General features: G+C 40.1%; 1 protein-coding gene across 1 annotated transcript in view; it reads right to left on the reverse strand.

The window, feature by feature from the left end:
- slc37a3 (solute carrier family 37 member 3) overlaps positions 1 to 12,019 on the reverse strand; it is a 116,573-nt gene that overhangs the window by 25,061 nt on the left and 79,493 nt on the right. The window contains exon 9 of the mRNA XM_041255494.1: positions 188 to 372. Coding sequence (XP_041111428.1) covers positions 188 to 372 — 185 coding nt within the window. The remainder of the gene's footprint in view (positions 1 to 187; positions 373 to 12,019) is intronic.

Below are 12,019 nucleotides of genomic sequence, written 5' to 3' on the forward strand. Positions count from 1 at the left end.
TGCACAGCAAAACAAGAGTGTATGTTGATTGAAAACTGTGTTTTAATGCTTTTTGCCTCGTTATTGGTGAACTTCTGATAAGTCAGCCTGTTACAACCATTTTTGTACCTTTTAAAAAATAGATATTTAAAGTGTTGGACTGTAGTTTTGAAATTGTAAAATGCGGGAAGGCCAGTGGGTCACTCACCGACAGTACTCCTGGAAGACAGAATGCTTGGAAGAATCCGATTGGGGTTGGCTTCTTCTTAGGCTCTTCCCCCTGGACTGAATAATCAATCCCACCATTCACCTCTTCACCATCCCCGATGAGCGGCCTGCGACTATCTTCATCTTGCTCTGAAGTACTCTCCTCTTCTGCAGGTCCCTGAAGGCCTGTCGGCAAGAAAAAGAAAACCAGAGCAATTGGAACAAGAAAAAATGCAGAAACCTGTTTTGCACTTATTAGCAAAGTAGTCTCAGGTGTGCTGTTTTGAAAATAACACGTGTTATAGCACTGTGGCAAAGTGGCTGCTGATTGTGATCCAACATCAAGAGAATGAAATGAACAACATCCAGGACCTAATTAACAATGGTGGCCAGACAGTGGAGGAGGTCATGATTGTTGGGGACTCCATATTGAGAAGCACAGCAAGTTCAGTTTGCAGTTTCGACCCCCTTACTACAACAGTGTGCTGCCTTCCAAGAGCCTGTCACGTACATCACTGAGAATGTGGACAGGCTCCTAGAACGAACAGGAAATGACCCGGTAATAGTCATCCACATCGGTACAAAAAACATTGGAAGAGACAGATCAAAATCTCTGCAAAACAAATTGAGAGAGCTAGGAAGGAAATTAAAAGACAAGACACAAACGGTGGTATTATCTGGGATACGGTCGGCACCTTGCAAAGACCATATGGACAGCTGGAAATAATTAATCTTAGGCAGGACAGACTGCTCTTAAATAAAAAGGGAACCAATCTACCTGGAGAAAAGATCTTTGAGCAGGTTCAGAAGCATTTAAACTAAAAAGGAAGGGGGAGAAGTCAACAAAAAAACAGAAGGGAGACCATATCAAAACAAGGACAACAACTCCAGTAAGACCGCCATTAAATGTATTTATTTAAATGCTAGAAGTATCAGAAACAAAATGTTAGAACTTGAAGCTACTGCACTAACAAGTCAGTATGATGTGATAGGTGTGATAGAAACTTGGTTATCTGAGAGTGAGTGGGACGAATAGAATATTTGTCGGTATACACTGTATAAGAAAGACAGGCAGGACAGAAGAGGTGGAGGGGTAGCGCTATACATAAGAAACAGTCTTGAAGCCCAGGTGTTAAATCTGGACAAAGAAAACAAAGCCGAATCAATATGGGTCAGAATAACGAGCAAAAATTCAAAGGGCATAATAATAGGAGCATGCTATAGACCGCCAGATTCAGACGGTGAGCAAAATAATCTGTTATACAATGACATTAGAAATGCATGTAGCAAAGGAGAAGCAATACTAATGGGGGATTTCAACTTCCCCCATATAAAATGGGAAAACCCGGTGGGGAGCATGAGGGACGAAATTGAAACGGTGGAAATAACAAATGACTGCTTCTTAACACAATTTGTCAAGGCACCGACTAGAGGGGAGGCATGCCTTGATTTAGTCGTTTCAAATAACAAAGACAGAATAACTAAAACAGAGGTCAGAGAACAAACCAGCAAACTAAGACCACAACATGGTCTCATTTGAAGTGGTTTTTAAAACCCAAAAAGTAATGACTAAAGCCAAGGTTTACAATTTTAGAAAGGCAAATTATGAAGGTATAAAACAGAGACTAATAGAAGTAGATTGGAGTAAAATAGAGAAAACATCAACAGAAAAAGGATGGCTGTTTTTTTTTTTAATACTAGAGGCGCAAAACAATTACAGCTCAAAAGTAGACAAATCTAAATCTAAAACTAAATTGCCAAAATGGTTTAATAGATCAATTAAAAAAAAAAATTCTGTCAAAAAGGCACTTTACAGAGTGCTTAAAAGGGACCAAAAACAAAGTACACAAAAAGAGTACACGGAACTGCAAACGCAAGTCAAAAAGGAAGTTAGAAAAGCCAAGAGAAAAATAGAAATGAACATTGCTAAGGGGGCTAAAACCAATTCCAAAATGTTTTTCATTTTCCAATATTATAACAAAAAGAGAACATTCAAAGAGGAGGTTAAATGTCTAAGAGATACAAACAGCAATATCATAGATGAAGAAAAAAAAATAGCAAATACATAAAATTACTTTTCAAAGTTTTTACAAAGGAGGATACGGACAACATGCCCCACGTGTCAACCTCTTCCTGTCCAGTTTTAAATAACTTTAGCTTAACCGAGGCAGAAGTGTTAAAGGGACTAGGAGCTCTTAAAATAAACAAATCCCCTGGGCCGGATGAGATCCACCCAATAGTACTCAAAGAAATGAAAGAAGTTATTTACAAACCGCTAACCAAGATCACGTAACATTCTCTTGACACCAGGGTTGTACCGACAGACTGGAAAATTGCAAACATAATACCGATCCACAAAAAGGGAAACAAAACTGAACCAGATAACTACAGACCAATAAGCCTGACTTCTATTATATGCAAATTTATGGAAACTATAACAAGATCCAAAATGGGAAATTACCTATATGGTAACAGTATCCTGGGAGACAGTCAACATGCTTTTAGGCAAGGGAGATCGTGTCTAACTTACTTGCTTGATTTTTTTGAGGATGCAACATCAATAATGGATAATTGCAAAGCATTCGACATGGTTTATTTAGATTTCCAGAAAGCTTTTGACAAAGTCCCACACAAAAGATTAATTCTCAAACTGAACGCAGTAGGTATTAAAGGAAACACATGTACATGGATTAGGAAGTGATTAACATGTAGAAAACAGAAAGTACTGATTAGAGGAAAAACCTCAGAATGGAGTGTGGTAACCAGTGGAGTACCACAGGGATCAGTATTAGGTCCTCTGCTATTCCTAATCTACTTTAATGATTTAGATTCTGGTATAGTAAGCAAACTTGTTAAATTTGCAGATGACACAAAAATAGGAAGAGTGACAAACACTGTTGCAGCAGCAAAGGTCATTCAAAATGATCTGGACAAGATTCAGAACTGGGTAGACACATGGCAAATGACATTTAATAGAGAAAAGTGTAAGGTACTGCATGCAGGAAATAAAAATGTTCATTATAAACATCATATGGGAGATACTGAAATTGGAGAAGGAATCTATGAAAAAGACCTAGGAGTTTTTGTTGACTCAGAAATGTCTTCATCTAGACAATGTGGGGAAGCTATAAAAAAGGCCAAGAAGATGCTGAAGTGTTGAATTTAAATCAAGGGAAGTAACGTTAAAACTGTACAGAACATTTCCAAGGCACTGAATATCCCCCCGGAGCACACTGAAGTCCATTATTAAGAAAGGGAGGGAATATGGCACAACTGTGAATCTGTCTAGAACAGGCCGTCCTCAAAAACTGAGTATCCTGGCGTGAAGGGCACTAGTCAGGGAGGCCACCAAGAGGCCTATGGCAACTCTAATAGAGTTACAGTCATCCACAGCTGAGCTGGAAGACACTGCATATACATAAGAACATAAGAAAGTTTACAAACGAGAGGAGGCCATTCGGCCCATCTTGCTCGTTTGGTTGTTAGTAGCTTATTGATCCCAAAATCTCATCAAGCAGCTTCTTGAAGGATCCCAGGGTGTCAGCTTCAACAACATTACTGGGGAGTTGATTCCAGACCCTCACAATTCTCTGTGTAAAAAAGTGTCTCCTATTTTCTGTTCTGAATGCCCCTTTTTCTAAACTCCATTTGTGACCCCTGGTCCTTGTTTCTTTCTTCAGGCTGAAAAAGTCCCTTGGGTCGACACTGTCAATACCTTTTAGAATTTTGAATGCTTGAATTAGGTCGCCACGTAGTCTTCTTTGTTCAAGACTGAACAGATTCAATTCTTTTAGCCTGTCTGCATATGACATGCCTTTTAAGCCCGGAATAATTCTGGTCGCTCTTCTTTGCACTCTTTCTAGAGCAGCAATATCTTTTTTATAGCGAGGTGACCAGAACTGCACACAATATTCAAGATGAGGTCTTACAAGTGCATTGTACAGTTTTAACATTACTTCCCTTGATTTAAATTCAACACTTTTCACAATGTATCCGAGCATCTTGTTAGCCTTTTTTATAGCTTCCCCACATTGCCTAGATGAAGACATTTCTGAGTCAACAAAAACTCCTAGGTCTTTTTCATAGATTCCTTCTCCAATTTCAATATCTCCCATATGATATTTATAATGTACATTTTTATTTCCTGCGTGCAGTACCTTACACTTTTCTCTACTAAATGTCATTTGCCATGTGTCTGCCCAGTTCTGAATCTTGTCTAGATCATTTTGAATGACCTTTGCTGCTGCAACAGTGTTTGCCACTCCTACTTTTGTGTCGTCTGCAAATTTAACAAGTTTGCTTACTATACCAGAATCTAAATCATTAATGTAGATTAGGAATAGCAGAGGACCTAATACTGATCCCTGTGGTACACCGCTGGTTACCACACTCCATTCTGAGGTTTTTCCTCTAATCAGTACTTTCTGTTTTCTACATGTTAACCACTCCCTAATCCATGTACATGTGTTTCCTTGAATCCCAACTGCGTTCAGTTTGAGAATTAATCTTTTGTGCGGGACTTTGTCAAAAGCTTTCTGGAAATCTAAATAAACCATGTCATATGCTTTGCAATTATCCATTATCGATGTTGCATCCTCAAAAAAATCAAGCAAGTTAGTTAGGCACGATCTCCCTTTCCTAAAACCATGTTGACTGTCTCCCAGGACCCTGTTACCATATAGGTAATTTTCCATTTTGGATCTTATTATATAGTTTCCATAAGTTTGCATATAATAGAAGTCAGGCTTACTGGTCTGTAGTTACCTGGTTCAGTTTTGTTTCCCTTTTTGTGGATCGGTATTACGTTTGCAATTTTCCAGTCTGTCGGTACCACCCCTGTGTCAAGAGACTGCTGCATGATCTTGGTTAGCGGTTTGTAAATTACTTCTTTCATTTCTTTGAGTACTACTGGGAGGATCTCATCCGGCCCAGGGGATTTGTTTATTTTAAGAGCTCCTAGTCCCTTTAACACTTCTGCCTCAGTTATGCTAAAGTTATTTAAAACTGGATAGGAACTGGATGACATGTGGGGCATGTTGTCAGTATCTTCCTTTGTAAAAACTTGTGAAAAGTAATCATTTAATATATTTGCTATTTTTTTTTCTTCATCTACGATTTTGGCATTTGTATCTCTTAAACATTTAATCTCCTCTTTGAATGTTCTCTTGCTGTTGTAATATTGGAAAAACATTTTGGAATTGGTTTTAGCTCCCTTAGCAATGTTCATTTCTATTTCTCTCTTGGCCTTTCTAACTTCCTTTTTGACTTGCGTTTGCAGTTCTGTGTACTCTTTCTGCGTACTTTCTTTTTGGTCCTTTTTTAATGCTCTGTAAAGTGCCTTTTTTCGCTGAATATTTTTTTTTAATTGATCTATTAAACCATTTTGGCAATTTAGTTTTACATTTAGATTTGTCTACTTTAGGGATGTAATTGTTTTGCGCCTCTAGTACTACATTTTTGAAGAACAACCATCCTTCTTCTGTGGGTGTTTTCTCTATTTTACTCCAATCTACTTCTGTTAGTCTCTGTTTCATGCCTTCATAGTTTGCTTTTCTAAAATTGTAAACCTTAGCTTTAGTCTTTACTTTTGGGGATTTAAAAAACACTTCAAATGAGACCATGTTATGGTCTGAGTTTGCCAGTGGTTCTCTGACCTCTGTTTTAGTTATTCTATCTTCGTTATTTGAAAAGACTAAATCAAGGCATGCCTCCCCTCTAGTGGGTGCCTTGACAAATTGTGTTAGGAAGCAGTCATTTGTCATTTCCACCATTTCTATTTCATCCTTCGCGCTACCCACCGGGTTTTCCCATTTTATTTGGGGGAAGTTGAAATCCCCCATTAGTATGGCTTCTCCTTTGCTACACACATTTCTAATGTCATTGTATAACAGATTATTTTGCTCACCGTCTGAATCTGGCGGTCTATAGCATGCTCCTATTATTATGCCTTTTGAATTTTTGTCTGTTATTCTGACCCATATTGATTCGGTTTTATTTTCTTTGTCCAGGTTTAACACCTGGGCTTCAAGACTGTTTCTTATGTATAGCGCTACCCCTCCTCCTCTTCTGTCCTGCCTGTCTTTCCTATACAGTGTATACCCACAAATATTATATTCGTCCCCATCACTCTCAGATAACCACGTTTCTGTAACACCTATCACATCATAGTTACCTGTTAGTGCAGTAGCTTCAAGTTCTAGAATTTTGTTTCTGATACTTCTAGCATTTAGATAAATACATTTAATGGTTGTCTTACCTGAGTTGTTGTTCTTGTTTTGATGTGGTCTCCCTTCTGTTTTTTTGTTGATTTCTCCCCCCTTCCTTTCTAGTTTAAATGCTTCCGAACCTGCTCGAGGATCTTTTCTCCAAGTAGACTAGTTCCCTTGTTATTTAAATGCAGTCCATCCCGTCTATACAGATAGTCCTCGTTGTAGAATGTGGTCCAATGATCAAGATAGGTGAAGCCTTCCCGTGTGCACCACGTCTTCAGCCATGCGTTTTGATTAATTATTTCCAGCTGTCCATATGGTCCTTTGCAAGGTGCGGGTAGTATACCAGAAAATACCACAGTTTTGGTTTTCTCTTTTAATTTCCTTCCTAGCTCTCTGAATTTGTTTTGCAGGGATTTTGGTCTGTCTCTTCCAATGTTGTTTGTACCGATGTGGACGACTACTACCGGGTCGTCTCCTGTTCGTTCTAGGAGCCTGTCCACGTTTTCAGTGATGTGCTTGACCGAGGCTCCCGGAAGGCAGCACACTGTTGTAGTAAGGGGGTCCAAACTGCGAATTGAACTTGCTGTGTTTCTCAATATGGAGTCCCCAACAATCATGACCTCCCTTCTTTTTGCTGTCTGGTCACCACTGTCAATGGGGTCCTGGATGTTGTTCCTTTCATTCTCTTGTTGTTGGTTCTGCTCATCACAATTCTGAAGTGACTCAAATCTGTTGGTTGTTTTGATTTCTGGTGGTTGTGTTTGACGAAGTTTCTTTTTTTTCCCTGCTTCTGCCTACCTGAACCCAGCTGTTCTGACCTTCTATCTCCCTGGTGGCTTTCAGTCTGTTAGGGGTGATGCAGACTTCCATGAATTGTGGGTGTGCCAGTTCCTCAAGATCCTGTTGCTGTCTCACTTCCTCCAGCTCCATTTCTAGCATACTTACTAGTTTATGCAAATCCTGGATCGCGCGGCACTTTACGCACACTTGGTTTAGCTCCGCTGGGTTTTCTCGGATTTCCCACATCAAGCAGGTGTCACAGATTACAGGCTTGAAGACCATGTTGAGGGTTTTTTTTTTTTTTTGAAGTTTAGTTTCTTCTGCAGCTGTCAACCTGCTTTCCAACTGCTTCGAAACTGCTCTGTACTTTTCCACGCCTGTACTTCTCCCACTCGCTGTCGCTTCCACTCGCTGTCGCTGGGAAGACTGCCTCGTTTAACTGCGTTGTTCTGCTGTGCTGTCGGCTCCTCCCCTCGCCCGTGTCTCAAAACGACGCTGAATTTGAATCAGCTGCTCCGAGTTTCAGCTTGTTTGTTATCAGAAAAACACACGCGGCTGTTTGACTTTGAGCTGCTGCTGTGTTTCCCCAATGTCCTCTGTTTTCTGATTAAACCAATTCAAGATGCAATTTCTCCTTTCTGCTTCGAAACTGCTCTGTACTTTTCCACGCCTGTACTTCTCCCACTCGCTGTCGCTTCCACTCGCTGTCGCTGGGAAGACTGCCTCGTTTAACTGCTTGTTTGTTATCAGAAAAACACACGCGGCTGTGTTTCCCCAATGTCCTCTGTTTTCTGATTAAAGCAATTCAAGATGCAATTTCTCCTTTCTGCTTCGAAACTGCTCTGTACTTTTCCACGCCTGTACTTCTCCCACTCGCTGTCGCTTCCACTCGCTGTCGCTGGGAAGACTGCCTCGTTTAACTGCGTTGTTCTGCTGTATAGCCTGGGTGCTTCGCAAAAAACTGGCCTTTATGGGAGAGTGGAAAAAGAAAGCCACTGTTGAAAATAACTCACATCAAATCCCAGCTAGAGTTGGCCAGAAGGCATGTTGGAGACTGAGATCAAGTGGAAGATTCTATGGTCTGATGAGACCAAAATAGAGCTTTCTGGCCTCAACGCTAAGCACTATGTTTGGCGCAAGCCTAACACTGCACATCATCCTGAGAACACCATCCCTACCGTTAAGCATGGTGGTGGCAGCATCATGCTATGGGGATGCTTCTCTGTGTCAGGGCCTGGAAAGCTCGTGAAGATAGAAATGGATGCAGCAAAGTACAGAGAAATCCTGGAGGAAAACCTGCTGAAGTCTGCAAGAGACCTGGGATTTGGAGAAGAGTCATTTTCCAGCAGGACAATGACCCCAAACATACAGCCAAAGCCACACTGGAGTGGCGTTAAATCAAAAAATGCAAATGTCCTGGAGTGGCACAGTTACAGCCCGGACCTCAATCCAATTGAGAATATGTGGAAAGAATTGAAAACTGCTGTTCACCAAAGGTCCCCATCCAACTTGATGGAGCTTGAGTAATTTTGCAAATAAGAATGGTCAAAAATTGCAGTGTCCAGATGTGCAAAGCTGGTAGAGACTTATTCAAATAGACTCATGGCTGTAATTGCTCCCAAGGGTGTCTCTACCAAATATTGACTCAAGGAGGTGAATACTTATGCAATAAATTATTTTCTGTTTTGTATTTGTAATTAATTTAGAACAATTTGTAGTTTTTATTTTTCACTTTGACATTATGGACTTTTTTGTGTTGATCAGTGGCAAAAACTCCTAATTAAATCCATTCTGATTCCATGTTGTAACACAATCAAATTTGGAAAAGTCCAAGGGGGGTGAATACTTTTGAGAGCCACTGTGTGTATTTGTGTGTGTCTATATATACAGTGCCTTAAAATATTCAGACCCCTGACCAATTCTCTCATATTACCGAATTACAAATGGTACATTGAAATTTTGTTCTGTTTGATATTTTATTTTTAAACACTGAAACTCAGAATCAGTTATTGTAAGGTGACATTGGTTTTATGTTGGGAAATATTTTTAAGAAAAAAAAAAAAACTGAAATATCTTGCTTGCATAAGTATTCAACCCCTGTGCTGTGGAAGCTCCCAGTTTGCTCCGATGAAAGAAATTGCCCAAAAGAGGACACAATTACCTTACCATTGGCATCCACCTGTGAACCATTAATGTTGCTGTCACATTTTCTGGATAAAAACCCCACTGTTGAAGGATCATTGGTAAGGCTGTGAATCTGAAGGAAAATGAAGACCAAAAAGCATTCTACAGAAGTTAGAGAGAAAGTAATACAAATGCATAGATTAGGGAAAGGGTACAAAATAATATCCAAGTGTTTGGATATCCCAGTGAGCACAGTTGGATCAATAATCAGGAAGTGGAAGCTGCATCACACCACCCAGGCACTGCCAAGAAAAGGCCGTCCCTCAAAACTCAGCACTCAAACAAGAAGGAGACTTGTGAGAGAAGCCACAGAGAGGCCAACAATCACTTTGAAGGAGCTACAGAGTTCAGTGGCTGGGAGTGGAGTGCACTGGAGTGGTGCACCAGTCAACCATATCAAGAGCTCTGCATAACACTGGCCTGTATGGGAGGGTGGCAAGAAAGAAGCCGTTACTCAAAAAGTACCATCTGAAAGCACATCTGGAGTTTGCCAGAAAGCATGAGAGTGACCCAGCTGCGATGTGGGAAAAGGTTTTGTGGTCAGATGAGACCAAGATAGAGCTTTTCTGGCCAAAACTCAAAGCGCTATGTGTGGCGCAAACCTAACACTGCCCATGCCTCAAGACACACCATCCCTACAGTGAAGTATGGTGGTGGCAGCATCATGCTGTGGGGATGCTTCTCATCAGCAGGGACTGGGCATCTTGTTACAATTGAAGGAAGAATGGATGGAGCAAAATACAGGAAAATACTGCAAGAGAATCTGCTTCAGTCCGCTAAAAAACTGAAGCTTGGGAGGAAATTCACCTTTCAGCAGGACAATGATCCCAAGCACAAGGCCAAAGCAACATTGGAGTGGCTCAAGAACAAAAAGGTGAATGTCCTACAGTGGCCCAGTCAAAGTCCTGATCTCAATCCCATTGAGAATCTGTGGCACTATTTGAAAATTGCAGTCCACAAGCGTCGTCCAACCAACCTGAACAACCTGGAGCAAATCTGCCAAGAAGAATGGGCCAAAATCACTCCGACACTGTGTGCAAAGCTGGTACATACTTACCCCAAAAGACTTAAAGCTGTTATTGCAGCGAAAGGTGGCTCTACCAAATATTAATGTGTGGGGGTTGAATACTTATGCAAGCAAGATATTTCAGTTTTTTATTTTTCTTAAAAATATTTCCCAACATAAAACCAATGTCACCTTACAATAATTGATTTTGAGTTTAAGTGTTTTAAAATAAAATATTGAACAGAACGAAATTTCAATGTACCATTTGTAATTCAGTAATATGAGAGAATTGGTCAGGGGTCTGAATACTTTTGCAAGGCACTGTGTATATATATATATATAATATAATATATATATATATATATATATATATATATATATATATATATATATATATATATATACACAGCTCTGGAAAAAATTAAGAGACCATTGCGAAATTATCAGTTTCTTTGGTTTTACTATTTATAGGTATGTATTTGGGTAAAATTAACATTTTTGTTTTATTCTATAAACTACTGACAACATTTCTCCCAAATTCCAAATTAAAATATTGTCATTTAGAGCATTTATTTGCAGAAAATGACAACTGGTCAAAACAACAAAAAAGATGCAGTGTTGTCAGACCTCAAATAATACAAAGAAAATAAGTTCATATTCATTTTTAAACAACACAATACTAATGTTTTAACTCAGGAAGAGTTCAGAAATCAATATTTGGTGGAATAACCCTGATTTTCAATCACAGCTTTCATGCATCTTGGCATGCTCTCCACCAGTCTTTCACATTGATGTTGGGTGACTTTATGCCACTCCTGGTGCAAAATTTCAAGCAGCTCGGCTTTGTTTGATGGCTTGTGACCATCCATCTTCCTCTTGATCACATTCCAGAGGTTTACAATGGGGTTCAGGTCTGGAGATTGGGCTGGCCATGACAGGGTCTTGATCTGGCGGTCCTCCATCCACACCTTGATTGACCTAGCTGTGTGGCATGGAGCATTGTCTTGCTGGAAAAACCAATTCAGAGTTGGGGAACATTGTCAGAGCAGAAGGAAGCAAGTTTTCTTCCAGGACAACCTTGTACTTGGCTTAAGAACATAAGAACATAAGAAAGTTTACAAACGAGAGGAGGCCATTCGGCCCATCTTGCTCGTTTGGTTGTTAGTAGCTTATTGATCCCAAAATCTCATCAAGCAGCTTCTTGAAGGATCCCAGGGTGTCAGCTTCAACAACATTACTGGGGAGTTGATTCCAGACCCTCACAATTCTCTGTGTAAAAAAGTGTCTCCTATTTTCTGTTCTGAATGCCCCTTTTTCTAAACTCCATTTGTGACCCCTGGTCCTTGTTTCTTTTTTCAGGCTGAAAAAGTCCCTTGCGTCGACACTGTCAATACCTTTTAGAATTTTGAATGCTTGAATTAGGTCGCCACGTAGTCTTCTTTGTTCAAGACTGAACAGATTCAATTCTTTTAGCCTGTCTGCATATGACATGCCTTTTAAGCCCGGAATAATTCTGGTCGCTCTTCTTTGCACTCTTTCTAGAGCAGCAATATCTTTTTTATAGCGAGGTGACCATCATGCGTCCTTCATAAAGACAAATCTGCCCAATTCCATTGCCTTGCTGCCTTGCTGAAGCACCCCCAGATCATCA

Source organism: Polyodon spathula, chromosome 7 (assembly GCF_017654505.1).
Source record: "Polyodon spathula isolate WHYD16114869_AA chromosome 7, ASM1765450v1, whole genome shotgun sequence".
NCBI classification, from domain to species: Eukaryota; Metazoa; Chordata; class Actinopteri; order Acipenseriformes; family Polyodontidae; genus Polyodon; species Polyodon spathula.